This window comes from Osmerus mordax, chromosome 8, assembly GCF_038355195.1.
Source record: "Osmerus mordax isolate fOsmMor3 chromosome 8, fOsmMor3.pri, whole genome shotgun sequence".
Classification (NCBI taxonomy): Eukaryota; Metazoa; Chordata; class Actinopteri; order Osmeriformes; family Osmeridae; genus Osmerus; species Osmerus mordax.
In genome coordinates this window covers 6,237,587-6,256,106 of record NC_090057.1, presented here as the reverse complement: position 1 = coordinate 6,256,106, position 18,520 = coordinate 6,237,587, and the positions used below count along the sequence as shown (strand labels likewise).

The 18,520-nt window shown below is 45.9% G+C and overlaps 2 protein-coding genes across 2 annotated transcripts; both read right to left on the bottom strand.

Moving 5' to 3' along the window:
- Positions 1-13,606: 13,606 nt before the first annotated feature.
- On the bottom strand, positions 13,607-15,146 carry LOC136947876 (gap junction delta-2 protein-like). Its single transcript, XM_067242105.1, has 2 exons — positions 15,076-15,146; positions 13,607-14,642 (listed from the first exon to the last, which is right to left on the bottom strand). The coding sequence occupies exons 1-2, from the start codon at positions 15,144-15,146 to the stop codon at positions 13,799-13,801; spliced, it is 915 nt and encodes a 304-aa protein (XP_067098206.1). The 3' UTR covers positions 13,607-13,798.
- A 1,227-nt stretch (positions 15,147-16,373) lies between these two features.
- On the bottom strand, positions 16,374-18,282 carry actc2 (actin, alpha, cardiac muscle 2). The gene is made up of 6 exons (XM_067241515.1): positions 18,139-18,282; positions 17,626-17,950; positions 17,370-17,531; positions 17,061-17,252; positions 16,688-16,869; positions 16,374-16,541 (listed from the first exon to the last, which is right to left on the bottom strand). The coding sequence occupies exons 1-6, from the start codon at positions 18,265-18,267 to the stop codon at positions 16,398-16,400; spliced, it is 1,134 nt and encodes a 377-aa protein (XP_067097616.1). The 5' UTR covers positions 18,268-18,282; the 3' UTR covers positions 16,374-16,397.
- Positions 18,283-18,520: the final 238 nt, after the last annotated feature.

The following is an 18,520-nucleotide window of genomic DNA, read 5'->3' as shown; positions in this document are numbered from 1 at the left end:
ACAGCCATGGAATTTTGGTGACTTGGAGCCACAGTTAGCTGTCTTTATCATGACATTGTAAACAGTTATTTTATGGTAGCCGTCAGGGACAGGTGTGGGTGTGGGTGGGGGAGGGGGGGGGGGGGTGGGTAACACTTCTGATCCCACTCATTGATTAGAGTGAGATGTGTGTGCCAGATGAATAACTCCACACAGCTCCCAGAAGAGGCAGCATAGCCTGCTGATTGATGGAAGTGTTTACGTTTACATGTGTGACAGCTGAGCATCCACTGCATTTGAGCTGATTAATTGGTTTCTTCTTCTTCAGAACTCTTTGCCTCTCTCCATTTTCCATGGCTCAGGGAATGAGATGCAGCCGAGGCTAAAGCTACTTTGGTCTGAGGAAGAAATGTGCTGACTGGACATAATCCCTGTGTCTGTGTAAACATATACATCTGTGTTCATTAAAAAGATTGGATGCAAGAACCTCCACATTAACTCCAGGTCACCTGGTCCGGTCAAAGACAAGCCTAGCAGGGACTGTGAAGAGAGAATACCTAGCTCAATGTCTATCTGTCCCTGGCACCCGCATATCCCAAACACTGGGCTTTGGGTCAGGCCTGGCGCCTGCCTCTGAACAGATGTTTGGTAACATCACAGAATTAAGCTGCTGTTTCTGCTGGACTTTTCCTGCTCTCTGAAAATGCCCTAGCCTCCCCACTGGCTCAGAGAAGTGTTTCATTTCAAAGAGAGAGAGGGGGGGGGGTTAAAGGGATGGGTATAGGGGAATGGGGGAGGAGAAAGAGACAGAGGGATGAAAGCAATAATGAAAGATATATGGGTGTGAAATTGGTGAGGGTTTGAAGAGCTTGCATTGAGGCTCTCCTATTGCCCAGTTCATTGTTACTGTCCATTAAAGTATAAAATGTTCAACATATTCATTTGCCTGTCTTTCCATCTTTCTATCTGAATAGGGCTACGGTACATTTGTAACTCTTTAGGAGAGGAGATTGGAAATCACTAGAAAATGACAGAAAAATGCACTCTGGCTCATCAACTTAATATCTCTCTCTCTAACACACACATGCACACCATATGTCAAACTGCATCGTGCTTCCTCCCTGTCTATTTATAACTACGGTCTAATCCTGTAGTCCTTACTCTAAATCCCCTTCCATTTTATCTGGAATGTAGGGATCGACATTAGCAGTTTGTTCGATGGTTATTTGTCTGTGGACCAAGCTAGCTTCTTCATGTGTTTAAACAGACCAGCCAGGAGGAGAAAGCTTATAATCCAGCAATGGTAGTGTGCAGAGTAGAATACAATATGACCTTATGTGAGGTCAGTCTTAAACCAACCAGTCTCCGGCTACCCTCGTTATGTAATCCCATTGGCTGAGCCACGGTATGGAGGATTTAGACTGGCACATCTGTGGAGCTGCTGGTCAGAGCACATGATACAAAGCTTCTCCTGGTATGTTGGTTGGTGATGGGTGGTGTGTGTGTGTGTGTGAGTGTGTGTGTGTGTGTGTGTGTGTGTGTGTGTGTGTGTGTGTGTGTGGGGGGGGGGTTATATCCTATTTTAGCCCTCCTCCAGGCCTGTGGGCGTCCGGAAGAGTGAGGAGGATGAGCTCCTGTCCGGCAGCCTCCGGCCTGGCTTACATTTCCCTGCCCGGCTCTTTTCATGGGGCACTGCACGCAGTTCACTTGTCCGTGCAATACTTCGCCCGGCTGGTAAGACGATCCGCACTGATTGTGAGTGGACTGTGGGATGCGAAGACAAGGGGAGGAAGGGAGCGGGAGAGAGATGAGGGGGTGAGGGGGTGAGGGAGTGAGAGATAAAGGCTTCTCTACTGACCCTGCCTGGTGTGAGCTCTGAAAGGGCTGAGAGGAGGTGGCCCAGGTCATCGTTCAGTAGCTAGGGTTAAACAGTCCTCTGGCTCTGGTTCAGGAGCACCAAATAATGCAGAGGCCTGTCTTTGTTCTCACAACACTGATTTGGCTGTGCTACTGCAGGTGCCTTAAATAGAACTACCGCACGCAGAGATGCTGAGAGCCAGAGTTTATGGATGCATGCAAAGACAAGCGCACTCAAACTCCTCATTCCTTACGATGAACAATTTGGTGCAGTGGTTAGCTGTGTGGTTTTGGGCTAGCTGAGGGACATCCACCGGCCATAAAACAAACCCTCTTCAGGGTAAAAAAAACCCACAATAAAATGTAAGTCTCCTTAGACAAGTGTGATAGCCCTGTAACCTGACCACCAGCCTTGGGACCAGACTGGACACATTCATCAAAACTAGACAGAGAAAAACACAGAGACAGAGAGAGAGAGAGAAAGGAAGAGAGGGAGAAGGGAGAGAGAGAGAGAGAGAGAGAGAGGGAAAGAGAGAGAGAGACAGGGAGAGGGAAAGAGAGAGAGAGAGACAGACAGACAGAGAAAGACATAGAAAGACAGAGAAAGACAGAGAAAGACAGAGAAAGACAGAGAAAGACAGAGAGAGAGATAGAGAGAGAGAGGGAGAGAGAGAGAGAGATAGATAGAGAGAGAGAGAGAGAGAAGGAGAGGACAGGGAGAGGTAAAAAGATGGGTAAAGAGAACAGCACAGGTAGCAGAGTCTCATTATTAATGACAGAGCTCAGCATAGCTGTCCTCTCTCCTTGAGGTATTGACCTGTGCTGACTGCCATTGCCAGGGAGGTTTGTAGACATGGACCCACAACTTCAGTTATGGTGTCCCAAACCGCTGGCCTACTTCAACTGCAAAACAATGGGAGGAGAGAGCTGACAGCTGCAAATCCCATAATCCACACATTCTGCCCCTGCCCTGGGATGATTAAAAGAGACCAGTCTCAATAACGCACTTTGAATAACATCCAACCTGAAAACTCCCAATGGTCTTTCAGGAAAGACAACAATTCTGGACTATGCAGTCTAAGAGGAGACTAGGAAGGTTGTGTGTGTGTATTCTGTACATCCAGAAAATAACCTTGACACCATGTCATACAACATGTTTATGACCTCCCATCCTTAGAGTCAGCTAACATAAGGAATAAATGGGTTGGTGGAGGATATGTACCCCAGTGTGTGTTTGTGCACTGATGGCATAGACATTCCACTTGACATCACTGAATGAGCCATTTGAGTGGGTGGTTGAAACCCTTTTATTGAGTGCACATCTCAATTGAGTCTCTATTCGAGTGTGGTGCGGCAGTGTGGTTGTAGCTGGCATGTGTTGTGTGCTGGAGATGTGTGCTCCTGCTGGCTCCATCCTCCGCCTCTGTTGTGCTGCCATGGCACCATGCTGCCCTGCAATCTCACAGCTTCTCGTAGCCGACCGTATGCAGGGGAAACGGAAAAGGAAGCTGAATCAGAGAGGGAAAGGATGAGTCTGCTGAAGGCTTTCGGTGGCCAGACCATCAAGGCCGCTTTGCGAAAATTACAGAAGTGCTTGTGGAAGTTCTTTACTATCTGTTTTGCCAACTATCCCACCATAGCTTTTAGAAAAAAAGACCACCAAGACCTTTTAGAGAAAACGGCAGGAAATGTGAATATTGAGTCTGCTCTATGAAGTATGCAACACAGGGTGAGTTAATGGACATTCACTGCAGTGCACTTTGCTCTCTTAGAAATTAGGACCGACCTAACCATCCTGGACTCGTCCACTCAGTGTCTCCAGCATGACAGTCCCTCACTTCCCCTCTCCTCCACTGGTGCATCCTGGGTAATGGCAGAGTGCACTTCCAGGTGTCAGCAGAACGCAGCGCGGGATGTCACAGCAGATATTTCACGGTGTGACGGCTCATCTCGTCATGGAACGACCTCTAAAGTCATGCGTCAGCAGGACTACCCGGGACGTGTCACAGTGTAGTCCTGCACCAGCACAGAGCTGAGGAGAGGACAATGCTGGCCCAACAAAGTGTTTGCAGGGTAAAAACACAAATATAAACAATGGCTCTCTCACGAGTTATTCATCTGTTTTGTTTTTATTGTGTCAGGCTTTGTGTGAAACCCTGTGACAGCTCATCAAATGAGACTTGGTCATGACTGGTGAAATGATGGCAAATTTTATGATGTGAAAAGTGTCATGAAAATCCCAGTGTGCTCTGTACACCCCTTTGTGTTGGGATGTTACTGCTGTGTGAAAACCGCTACCTGATTTTGAGCCGGAGCCTGTCACATGGGGTCAGTCACAAGGAATTCTAAATGTGACTCAAGCTGTATCAAACCACTTATGAGAATGAAGACATCTCAGCCATTTTCTCCCAACAGGTCACAGAGAGAGATATAGCTAGAAAGAAAGAGACATAGCTAGAAAGAAAGAAAAATAGAGAGAGAAAGAGAGAGAGAGACAGAGAAAGAGAGAAATTCAACCAAACCTACCCTCAAGTTCTCCAGTAGGCTGGGGCTCCTGAAGCCCTCCAACTGACCATCAGGCAGGAGGAGCTCTGATGTCCAGTCAACCATCCATCAGAACAGGGGTGGGTTGGGGCAGGGTGTGTGTGTGTGTGTGTGTGTGTGTGTGTGTGTGTGTGTGTGTGTGTGGGGACAGGGGGACAGGGACAGGGACAGGGCTGAGTGGGCCACGCCCCTGCCTCTAGCCTCTACAGAGCTATCTCATGTGATGGATCACCGGCTGGCCTGGGCATTAATCTTCCTTCAGCCAGCTGATCTAGCACTCCTCCGCCCAGCCAGTGTCCACCGCACCACCAGCCTGCCTCACGCACCCCCCAGACTGGGACAGTATTGTCAGACCACCCCCCACCAGCCTGCGCAGGAGGAGGACCAGAGTCTCACCACACCATAATCAACAGGGCTGCATTATATATGGGTCTGGATGAGCTGCTGTGACAGCCTGGCTGTTTGTCATGTGTGGCGGTGCTTTGCTGAAAAGCTAAAGGGGGAGGGATTTCATCAGCTCCTTCTATGTCGCTGGAACTTCAACTGGGAAAGCTCAAAATACAAGGGCACAACGTTATTTCAAATTTCATCTTTTAATGTCGCCATCATTCAATTGATATTGATTGTATTAAGCATTCCTCAGACACAATTGTTTGGTTCAGCTTTTCTTAGTCTGGGATCCGTTTTGGGTTTCAACATTAGGCTGTTTAATGTCCTGCTGCTGGAGCTGCTGTGGGAGTGTGAAGGCATTGGGAGGTTTTGTCGAGGTAAACACCACAGGGGCCAGGGAGCAGTCGGATGTCACACCCCCACTTGACAGGAGTTACAGTGCATCGATAAATTCAACTCTAGCCGCTGTTTCGGTTGCTATTATCTTATTGATTGCACATTCTCATCAGGCCCTCATATGCAGGGGGCCCTGGAAATCACCCATAAATCTTGGCACAAGTGGCCCTTGGGTAATATGTCAAAGTCTAGGTCTCGGACCCCCGCCAGCCACCTCCCAGACTGGGGCCTTGGCATAGAGCCGCGTAGGTGGGGCGGGGGTGCGAGAGGGGGGGGGCAGTTTACACAAATCTCCACTCTGAGGAGTGTATCTCCCTCTGGCTGCGTATAGAAATAGCCAGATCATTGGGGTTGGCTGAACTAGCTGTACCACACGCCGCTGTGATTGTGTTTCATTGTTCTAGAGGGATAGAGACGCCTTCACCCCGTCACTGGGTGTTAGGGTCACTGGGTGTTAGGGTCACTGGGTGTTAGGGTCACTGGATGTTAGGGTCACTGGGTGTTAGGGTCACTGGGTGTTAGGGTCACTGGATGTTAGGGTCACTGGGTGTTAGGGTCACTGGATGTTAGGGTCACTGGGTGTTAGGGTCACTGGGTGTTAGGGTCACTGGGTGTTAGGGTCACTGGATGTTAGGGTCACTGGGTGTTAGGGTCACTGGGTGTTAGGGTCACTGGATGTTAGGGTCACTGGGTGTTAGGGTCACTGGGTGTTAGGGTCATGTAGATTCACAGGAAAGGGGGCAAAGGACAGAACATTGCAGGGGGTCATACACAATGGGGATTATGTCCACACACACATACACACACACTGCACACACACTGCACACACACACACACACACACACACACACACACACACACACACACACACACACACACACACACACACACACACACACACTGCAGACACACACTGCACACACAGCACTTATTGCACAGTTCAGAAAATAATTGCACTTTTTAATGATCAGGGGTTGTAACTTAATAGTTTCAGCAATGCTCAATGTTCCCTTCTTCCTCTCCTCTTTTTAGTATGTGACACACACACACACATTAACTCAGATGCACACTAGGCTTAGACAGGCAGAAGAGCTGAGGGCCAGCTGACACCAGAGTGACGGACTGCGTGTCTGACAGAGAGCTGTGCGTGTGCAGCTCTCAGTACAGGAGGACAGGTCCCCTCTCTGTCACAGTCTGTCACTGTCACCACCCTCAGCACACATGTCATACCTTCGTCTTGATGCCCCTCAAATTCACACCTCACCTTTGAGCAACTTGATACAGTGCAAACTACACTCCTTTGCTTTTCCTTCTCATACGACATGCACATAATGTGGAGTTAACAGTGTTTTAGCCGTTGCAATTGGATTTGTGTGGTATGTGAATACATGATGTTGTATGGGGTTGCCTATATGTGGCTTAGTAACTGAGTAGATGGCTTCTATATGGAGGGATCCTCTGATCACTAATCCATTTAGGATGTACAGTGAATTGGGATTACAGTTATCTAAGCCCCTCTTTGGTTTCTTAGAAATACCTGTCTCTATCAAGCTCAATGCATGTGCAGTGTGTGTGAATGTGTGTGTGTGTGTATATAGAATGCATGCGCAAGCATTTATGATATATATGCGCGTGTGTGTCCAGGGGTGTGTGCACAGGATTAGTGTTTGTTTGTGAGTGGATCTTTAAATAGCCTTGGACTGAAAAAGAAGCTTCCACCCCTCTCCCTCCTGTGGTTGGTGCTGGACGCAGTAGAGGTCACAAGCCTGCACAGCCAGAGACTCTGAGGTCGCAGAGACAGGCAGAGCATCCGTAACTGGACACCAGTGTGTCTTCCCAGTGACACGGTGGAAACCGTATCCCCACCCTGCCACAGAGCAGAGAGGGCACAGTGAGGGGGGGGGGAGAGAAACCCTCCCTCTATTACACCCCTGCTGGTTCAATGTAATCAGCGATTTTGAGGATACGACTTTATTACCGATCGGAAGGCACTCAGCAAATCTTCAATCCGAGTCAATTTAATCTGGGAACACAAAAATGGATTTGGGATGTAGACATGACAAAAGGATTTTTAGGTGAGGGAAGGTTTAGAGCACAGAGTTGAAAGGATGCGCGTCTAAATGAGGGGCTGACCGCTCTCTGACCGCTGGGCTCTGTAGCATGCATGCTCTCAAGATATCACAATTGTGAAATTACTATGATTCATGCATAGAGACAGCACCTATTTTGACATGAATCCATCTGGGTTGTGTGAGTTTAAATTATTAGTATGAGTGGATGTGTGTGTTATGTGTGTGTATGTCTATGTACATGTATATTTGCATACTGAAGTGTGTGCGCATTGTGGATGGTGGTCGTGTGACTATGTTCATGCATGCTGACGGATGTTGTGGGATTATGGTTAGAAATGAGGGTGAACACAAGGACAGGCCTGGGCAGATGATATCGTGGGGGGGTGGGGTTGGGGTGGGGTGAGGGGGTGTTCACACAAATCCCAAACCAAGCACACTCCCTCTCAGACAGATATGTGAGAGATAATGACTGTCTGATATTAGGGCAATAGTGTCTGAACAAGATGGTTTCCCATGACTTGTTTTTCATGTGTGAGGAGGACTAGTTATAAGACACTTGAAGCTGCTGTGCAGAGCGAGTGATGCTTGGTGAGTACAGAGAGGTAGCGCTGTTCTCTGCTCTGTGAAATATCCTGCTTGACAGATAGAGGCCTCTGTTCATTAGCAGCTCTCTGCCTGCTAAGATAACACCTGTTCTTTTCTCACCTGGGGTGGCAACTTTGAGAACTTCATAGCGCCTGACTAGACAGTTCAGAAATGCTGCAACCATAGTTACTCCAGCAAGTGATATCACACCACCATAGTGCAAGGGGAAAATAAACTATAACATATTTATTTTTTGTGGTTAATCTTAATGCGTCATTTTTTATTTGATTAGGGACCGGGATTCTGTTTTTTTTTTGTTAATCTTTTTTGTTGTTTTTTCTACCTTATCATTTTAACTAATTAGATTGTTAAACTAATTAGCCAGACCTAATGATCTCCACAAACTTGTCGATATTCATGGATGGGTCCGTCTGCCTGCCTCTTGCACTCTATCACCCCCTCTCTTCTCATGTCTGGAGCCCCTCTTCCTCATCTCCCTCGATCTCCCTCTCATCTCTTTTCTCTCTCCCTCTCGCTCCTTACCTAAGCCTTGTGAACCTTAGGGACAATCCATATTTGACAGGGTTGCTTGGGCTTGAGGTGTAAGCTACATTATACATATACCTTCTTTAGATCAGCAGATTCAGGGAATGGTTTTGAAATGGTTCCTTCCTCCCACACGGAGGCTGTGAAGAATTCTGAAATGTATTTTTTTAGATGGCCTAACACCACACATGATCACTGATAGGACTTGCAGCCAAACACACCCATGCCATGATGAAATACAGTAAGAGCGAGATAGAGGATAAGAGAAAGTGAGAGCGAGGGATAGAGACAGAGAAACAGAGAGAAAGAGAGAGAGAGATCACTGACTGAATTAAAATCAAAGGGAATAGGTAATGTCAATGCCATCAAAAAAAACCTCCCTGTCCCCCATAGGGACAGACTGGATGGAACACGTTGGGGTCACAATGCAACATCCAACTCCAACTGGCTGTGCTTCTCTTTGATCATATACCGGTACTATCCCCCTACACAACCCAAATACCCCTCATATACCATCCCCCTACACAACCCAAATACCCCTCATATACTATCCCCTACACAACCCAAATACCCCTCATATACTATCCCCCTACACAACCCAAATACCCCTCATATACCATCCCCCTACACAACCCCAATACCCCTCATATACTATCCCCTACACAACCCAAATACCTCTCATATACTATCTCCTACACAACTCAAATACCCCTCATATACTATCCCCTACACAACCCAAATACCTCTCATATACCATCCCCCTACACAACCCAAATACCCCTCATATACCATCCCCTACACAACCCATATACCCCTCATATACCATCCCCCTACACAACCCAAATACCCCTCATATACCATCCCCTACACAACCCATATACCCCTCATATACCATCCCCTACACAACCCAAATACCCCTCATATACTATCCCCCTACACAACCCAAATACCCCTCATATACTATCCCCTACACAACCCAAATACCCTCCAGTAGTCAGGCAAACAGACAGGCCGGACGTGAGGATGAAGCTCTTGGGAGGCCAGACACAGTAGGTTGTTCTTTGGCTGGCAGCAAGTCCTTTGTTTTGGGGGAAGTCAAGTTTAAGCCCAGATGAGACTGTGGGAATCTAATGAGGTTTTCCTCTATCACATGTTCTTACCATTGATCCAAGCGATCCCACCCGCGGCGACTGGCTTCCTTCTCTCTTTGAACTTAGGAATAAATCTGTCCGTTCTTTTTTATGTCAGACTGGATCTGCAATTACAAGAGTTTGTTTATAAAGAGCTTGGCAGCGAGAGTTTGACTAATTCTTTAATGACTTTATCACATACGCTGCAGTCCAGCCGCTGTGACACTGCTCAGTATTTAAAAAGCTCTGGGCTGGCTCTATCATGTCTGCGTTTGAGTGACAGTAATTCCGCAACGCTGGATTCAGATCCTGAAACGAAAGTGTTGACAGCACCAAAACACTGTCGCTGCTTTGACAGCACTTCCAACCCGAAACCTAAAGGAAGTTTAAGGCGGATTCTGATGAGCTTGCTGCTTATTCCAACGAGCGGCCAGGTCCTGCTCAAAGTAAAAGACACACGGGGCCGGCGGATCAGACAGGAAGGGCTGGTGGTGTGCTCTGCTGGCAGCTGGGCTGACACCATTGGTGGGCAGGAGATGACAGGGTCGGATCTTCCTGAGATGGCATGAGTCATTAGCGTCTCTGCTTCACCTCCTCGTGTTCTGCTGCTCTGTCGGGCCCTCTGACCTCATAAAGCCTTAATGTAGAAGGCATGGGGCCCACCTCCTGGAGAAGTCCAGTGGGCACCGTGCCCACATAGGGAAAGGCCCTGGTAGACCTGCACCACCTCTCTTTTTCACTTTCTCTCTCTCTCTCTCACTTTCTCTCTCTCTCTCTCTCTCTCTCTCTCTCTCTCTTTGCACATCTCCTCTCACTGCCCATCACTGCCTCTTTGAAGCTCTCAGAGGTGATGCTGATGCACGGAGATGGCCCGGCTCACTTTCAAACAGAGTGTGAATTCACACAGAGCGCGTGAATCAATGCGGAACGACAATTCAAGCCCTCACCTCGTAGAACTCGTGAGATACGCTCCCGCTCGCCCCAAATCTGTCGCCTCTCCTTTTTTACAGAAATATCCTCACACAATCAGACAAATAAAAAGAGGGTCTCATGAATATGGATCCTTTGTGTTGCTATTGTGGAGTGTTTGCCTGTCGTCCAGCTCCTATTCCAGAGGAGTGGGGTCTCACTGAACGTGAACAGGCCTCCAGCACTTCTCGTCACATCGCTCTCTGTTTCCCATGGCTGCCTGGCTGCTTTGAAGCCATAATCTGCCCTCTTTTCCTCTTCCAGAATAGAGAAAAGCAGGTGGAGGTGAAAGACAGAGCGCTGTGGATATAGGAGGAGGCCTCATGTTCCCTTTGATGTGTGTTCATACATCTGTCAAAAGGAATTATCAAAGAAGTGTGCCGTGCAGTCTAATGAAGAGAGTCTATGAGATGACTGCATCTGTGAGAATACTGCATGTCATGTCTGTGAGATGACTGTGGGATGATTGCATTCAAAACCACCTCTTTGGGTGGTTTTGTATGATGCCATGGACTCCCAAGGAAAACGTTGTATGGTTCAGGATATGCGGATGGAAATGATTTGATGAAACAAGAAACAAAGGAAAAAAGAGAACATACTTGTTTCCAAACAGAGACTGAGTGAGGGCAGCCGTTTGTTTCAGAAGAGCCTATTCATATGTTTTCTGCCAAGGCTACTTTGAGAGACAGGTCATTGATCATAAATGTACGCTGTAAGCGAGTTTTATATGAATATTTATGGTGTGAGGTTAGGTATCGGAGGAAGCTCTGAGTGGTTCTTACTGCAGCGTGTGTATTCTCCTGGGAAAACATACACTGGCCAACGGTAATGGAAACAAACACTGGCTCTGTACAATCACAAGAGCTTTAAATGTTTCATTTTTTTATAGCTTTAACGCTAAAAGTGGCCTTGCCGTTCTAGCTAAATGCATTGTTCTGTTGAAAAGCAGCCAGAGCGCTATACATTATGGATGAGATGCATTGGAATTAATGTTGATATTTACATATATTGTAATGTTAGTTTTACATCAGCAATCTGTTTTCAAAAGCTCACATGAACAATGAAACACAACCCAAAATGAATTGCCGACATACGCTATAGGCATCAAACGATGAAACAATCTATAATAAAGTCTGTGTTTGTACCTTCATATAATACATGTGGTTGACAGTAGCTATTTTTAGTTATACTCCATCCCTGCCATGTGTTATCTGATGGCTTCTCATGGAGGTTATAAAGGGAAATATTAGAAATCCTCAATCCCATTGAGCAGATCTAAACCATGGCTCTCTGGTTCTGCAGAGATAAGTCTCACTTCTGTTTTAGAATGTGTGCACGGGTCTTAGATCAGAACATGAGTCACCTCTTCTCCACCTCTGAATTAGCATTCCTACTCTGAAACTGCCTCATTTGCATGGAGGTTCTGTGGTGAAACCCAAGCAGGTAGCCTAGCACAGGTGGATGGGATACAAAACTACAGCATACATGGAAATAAAACAAGCAAGGACAGGCAGACGAAGAGAGGGAAAGGAATGAGGATGTAGCTGCCAGCCAGCAGAGCGGAGCATGTTTTCTGTTGGAGAGGAGAATCTCAGGTCCCTGCTGAATTTGAGATTGATCTGTCAGGGTCTTCGCTCTTCGATTTTTCTTCTTGCAGTTGCAGAGTCATCTTGGCAGCAATACCTGTCCATATCCCCTCTTACACCCACACACCCAGCACCCTGACACACACACACACACACATTCACACACAAACGCACACACTTGCATCCTGGCTGGTCAGCTGGGGAGCACTCTCAAGGGCGCGGTACTCAGCACTTTCTCAGTGACCTTGAGGAAGTGCAGGCGACCTCGGCTTCCTGTCTGAGTGAACCTGGGCTGCATCTGCAGCCGCAAACAAGAGGATGAAGCTGAGGAATGGGTCGGATTCAAATATGGCTGCCACCCCCTGGGTTGCAGAAGAAACTGTCTGAAACAGTGACAGATGAGCGGACTGAGTCTGCACTGTGTTACTGGAGTCAGGGTTTTGTCTTTGAGTCTTAATGTGTCTGTTGAACTGATACAGATGACTGCATATACACACAACCTCGGTCTCAGTTTGGTATTGAGGTAAAACTTGCCATGTGATCAAAATGTTCAATATGGACACAATATGATATGACCATTAAAATCACGCATCACACATATAGGCTATTATATACATGAATTCCATTTTTATTTTAGACTTTTTCACCATTCAGGGTGTTTAGACAATGATGGAGTTCAAATGGAGTTTCATTTGGAAACTGGTAGCACCACTGGCATTTATTGCCTGTAATCAAATTTGCACTGTAAATTTAATCATGACCAATATATCTTGAATACACTATGGTTGTTTTTTTGATTGTTTGTGTTGCTAAATAAAATCATAGATGACAATATTAGTAGCATACCATTTCCATATAAACCACAGTTGTTCAAATAGAAGAGGACGACAGCATCAAAATCTGCAACAGGTATTTATATTTGAAATATGCATTTCTGAGGATGAAGGTTATAATATTCTATATATATATCTATATATCATGTTTATATTTATGTACATGTATGGCACTTGATGACACAAAATCAAGAAATATATTTAACAAACGAAAGCAGTGGGCGCTTGGGTGAAAAGAAGAAAAGACAGATCACAGCCGTCTGCAGCCCGTTTCCAAAGTCCTACTCTGCTGCACAGCAAGCGAAGATAGTGATCGTTTAGGTTAAGGACAGTGGTGCTAGCGCAGGCAACCAATACATCGACAATTATTTATGTAATAAATCCAAAAGTAAAGAGATGAGATGATTGACATAATACAGGAATTAATTAACTGAATTACTTAATCTCTAGGCTATAATTAGTCTTAAACGTGTCTCCCAAATTGCCTGATGATGTATTTCATTGCTATGGTAGTTTGAGGTGTTTAAAAACCAATGGAATGTCGTAAAAACACCGTTCACAGCACACACCGGATAGGCCTTCTTTTTGGCTCGCTGTATTCATATTTAGTGCAAGTATTTATACCTTTGACTATAAGAACACATTGATTAGAGGCTAGCTTCTGCTTTTAAGAAGCACTTCATAATCTATAAATGATAATAAAAGTTGCATCAGTGCCTTCTCATAAATATGACAAATAAATGTTTGGTCTGTTTTAGTTGTCCGTTAAAGACAAATTAAATCGCTACCCCACCCACTTCATCACTGAGGTCGGTGAGATACACTGTCCACCACATTCCTCATAAATAGATACAGAATTATTTGTACAAGGGTCCCATGTCTCCCTTCACTTTCAGCTACTGGGCGTTAGGCTACACATACGCAGAGTCACTCGACTGAGTGCGACCGAAGTTGGGCATGCTCATCCTTGGCAAATCTTTGTTGCGGATCTCATAGATTGACTTCCTTCTCGCCTGCACACCTCTCACAGCAGTTTTGATCTTCCTCCAGCCAAGGTGATTGAGTTCAGCCAAGTTTAGAAGAACACATACGCCACTGACCGCAAACATGAAGACCAGAAACACGGTCTTCTCGGTTGGTCTTGAAACATAGCATTCAACATCTTTGATACAGGGATATCGATCACACTCATACACCGCAGGGACATTGAATCCATACAGGAAATATTGACCCACCAAAAACCCTATCTCTAACGCATTTCTGAAAACCACTTGGATGATGTAAAATCTTGAGATGCCCTCTTGTCGCCTCATTTTAGACTTAGTAGTTCTCATGGCCGAATTGGGAATGTCCTTCGAATCCAAACAGTCAGGCTCCGCTTCTTTCGTGGAGTTTTCTGTGTTCTGAAGTACTCCGTTAATGATGGTGTTTTTAATCTTTTTGCTGTCGTCTCTCTTCATGGAATCCTGGTCCTTGTCTAGGGAGAGGTACACCGTGGAGAACCTCCGCTCCTTCTGCTTGGCAGACTGGTGCACAGAGTATGTGATGAAGCAGAGGCTAGGACAGCACACCATGATTATCTGAAATACCCAATATCTGATATGGGAGATGGGGAATGCCTTGTCGTAACACGCCTGGTTGCATCCTGGTTGCAAAGTGTTACACACGAACATGGACTGCTCGTCGTCATAGACAGTCTCTCCAACTATAGCTACGATCAGAATCCGGAAGATCACCACCACAGTTAGCAGGATCCTAAAAGTAAACAAAAATGCGTAAACATAAATGCAGGCCTATAGAGCAAATCTGTAGTGTCGATATATGTATATTCACAAACAGAGATTAAATTATTTTGTGTATTAAAAAGTAGAATTGTATGATGTCTAGTTGTAGGGTAAACGTGTGTTTGGGAGCTGTCCAGTGCTGAATTCACCAACTAGCCCTGTGAAAGCCCTACCAATCATTTAACCTAATGTCTGGCTAAATACGAAGTAAATACGTTAACATTTTTACTTGTCAGCAATTTATCACAAGACATGCGTGTGTGATTTATTTGTGTGTGTTTTACGTATGGGATTTAAGTATTTAAGTAGAACGGCCGCTTCGTGTTTTAATGCTTTCAACACTTGATTAAAACCCTAAACTCTTGGTAAGACTTTTTACAAGTGCCTGCAGCTCTCCTTCTTACCTTCCGATCATAGTAGAGTGCTGCTGGACAGCAGCCTCCAAGAGACGCTCTAATATTGTCCACTCCCCCATGGTTGATCATTCGGAGACGATGGCACTCTGTGCACTGTGCAAAATTCCTGTGGAATCTACTGCTTCCCGTCTTTATTCCTGAAGGCTCCGATGTTGTCTGGTGAACGCATTGATACCGCGCCGCTCCTGCTGCGCTCCTGCCCTCCTGCCTTCTACGCCTCTGCTAAAAGCTCATTCGACAACACAAGCACTTTCTCTTGCGCGAGTCTGAAGTGCTGATAAGAAGAAATCACGATTTTCGATCGTGCGCGCCGTACAGTAGCTCGCGCGATGCTTGAATGGAGGCAGTTGAGAGAACGTTGAGCGAGCGCTAATCTGCTTTAAGTAGACTCCTCCTGTGTCACGTGCAGACAGGTTGGTGGATAAAGTCGGACAGTTTATGTAGTTCCATTATAGTCTTCTCTCTATTCCTGTTCTGGAGACCTGGGATATTTATCTGTAGAAATTAAATAATTTCAATGAATCAATGTAAATGTGGAGTATTTTAATTAATACTCCTACAAAACACGCCAAAAGCAGAGGAGCCGAACTGTACATTGTGCCTGAAAGAGAGATAGGCTGACACTATGAGGATTATTACTGGGGCAAGATGCACACCAAAGTCTAGACAGCAGACTCCCGACCTCTGTCCGTCAATTTATATCAAATTCCAGTGCAACGGCAGCCTAAAGACAGATGCTGCAGTCTGACAAATACATTGGGCTTCATCATCAAGGCCCAAAGCATTTGTTTATTTGATAGGTTGTGCTGATATTTCCTTGGATAAACTTGAACGTGAGTGCACGATCCCAATTGAGATATCGCTTAAAGGGGTAGCCTTAGAGCGTCTAAAGATAGAAGCAACTTGGAAGCTTGCCCAGTAGTATTTCTTTGAATCTTATCATGTCCAAATATATATGTGTGTTTAAGGAATACCGTACTCTGCCCTGTGTTATCAGTGTATCATGAAGTCTACAACAAGCATCTGAGAATAATAGGATAGTCTACAATGAATTCATATCGTGAATTAATCAATACTCTTGTGTGCAAGTAACCAGGTCTTGTTTATTTACAAACCAATAAAAATTCACATATCATTATCTTCATGATGCAATAAATCACCACATATGTAATAAACAAACTGTACAAAATTTAAATGTTTAAGGAGCGGCTGCATGGATCTGTATCTCTATATCCAGAGGCGGAGGTAATGTGAAGAGTCAGTGAATCCAGGCAGCAAAGGGAGGAGTCATGGGGAAGAGAGGCCGCAGTTTAGAAGCACTTCCTGTGGACGATGGAGGGGCCTGCCTCGTCGTACTCCTGCTTGCTGATCCACATCTGCTGGAAGGTGGACAGGGAGGCCAGGATGGAGCCTCCGATCCAGACAGAGTACTTACGCTCAGGGGGAGCAATGATCTGAGGAAGACAGAGACAAATACAGATGACCTAACTGCAAAATCCATCTCCTACATATGTTTTTAGCCATTCAGAATTCCTATAATAGTACATTTTATATTGATTAGACATACATGTGTTCAGCCCATAGGCCCCTTCATATATACCTTGATCTTCATGGTGCTGGGGGCCAGAGCTGTGATCTCCTTCTGCATGCGGTCAGCAATGCCAGGGTACATTGTGGTACCGCCAGACAGCACATTGTTGGCATACAGGTCCTTACGGATGTCGATGTCACACTTCATGATGCTGTTGTAGGTGGTCTCATGGATCCCAGCAGACTCCATGCCTGTAGTCATAAAGATGACAAAGTTCTAAGAATGTGTTTTGAATAGTACTCAATGCTAGCTCTCATCATTTCACCCAAAGCATTACTGTTTAGTGTTCTATATTTCCATTATTGCTGTGTGGGTGTAGTAGAATATTACTTGGCATTGTAAAATATTTATATCTGTCCCATTAATATACTGGGTTACCTACCAATGAAGGAAGGCTGGAAGAGGGTCTCGGGGCAGCGGAAACGCTCGTTGCCGATGGTGATGACCTGACCGTCGGGCAGCTCGTAGCTCTTCTCCAGGGAGGAGGACGAAGCGGCAGTGGCCATCTCGTTCTCAAAGTCCAGGGCCACGTAGCACAGCTTCTCCTTGATGTCACGCACGATCTCACGCTCAGCTGGGAAGACGCGAAAGACGCAGAAGACGATTGAGTTTAGCTGCGTAGCCTTCCAGGTGTGGATTTTAATGAACTTGGATACTTAAATATGAGTATGGATAGTAAGTATGCACTCACCGGTAGTCACAAATGAGTAGCCGCGCTCAGTCAAGATCTTCATCAGGTAGTCAGTCAGGTCACGACCAGCCAGATCTAAACGCATGATGGCGTGGGGAAGAGCGTAACCCTCATAGATGGGGACGTTGTGGGTCACACCATCCCCAGAGTCCAGCACGATACCTGGGAGGGAGAGAATGAACCATTCAGTGGTATAAGTATAATCTTAAGTCTCGTGGCACAGATCTACAGTATACTGTATTTGAACTCTGCTCACCTGTGGTACGACCGGAGGCGTACAGGGACAGCACAGCCTGGATGGCCACATACATGGCGGGGACGTTGAAGGTCTCAAACATGATCTGGGTCATCTTCTCACGGTTAGCCTTGGGATTGAGGGGGGCCTCGGTCAGCAGGGTGGGGTGCTCCTCGGGGGCCACTCTCAGCTCGTTGTAGAAGGTGTGGTGCCAGATCTTCTCCATGTCGTCCCAGTTGGTGATGATGCCATGCTCGATGGGGTACTTAAGGGTTAGGATACCCCTCTTGCTCTGGGCCTCATCTCCCACGTACGAGTCTTTCTGTCCCATACCCACCATCACACCCTACATTGGTAGAGAGTAAATATGTATTAACAAAAAAGACACAGCTTAAATCAAACTGTACAATGATAAGCATTCATTTGTGGAATGCCATAAAGATATAGTCACAATTCCCCCTTATCATTTCATTGATTGTCTTTATTGTATTTATGTCATGATCACCAGGTAAATAATCATAAAACATTCTTTACCTGGTGACGGGGACGACCGACTATGGAGGGGAAGACAGCGCGAGGTGCGTCATCACCAGCAAAGCCAGCCTTCACCAGCCCAGAACCATTGTCGCACACAAGCGCTGTAGTCTCGTCGTCGTCGCACATTATGTCAGATGGGTGTCTGTAGATAGGAACAACGAACAGCGTCAGTGTTTCTGAAACAAGATCATGTTCTGTAAGCCTATTAAGCATAGGCTAACTTTATGGAAAACATTAGTACGTGTTTAAACATAATGACCCTTAATTAACTATAGACAGTAACTTAAAGATACAAAAACGACAAGTTCTATAAGTGGCAGATGTAAAAACGGATGTATTCTTCTAAAAAACTTTGTTCACGTCCTGGTTAAAATCCTCA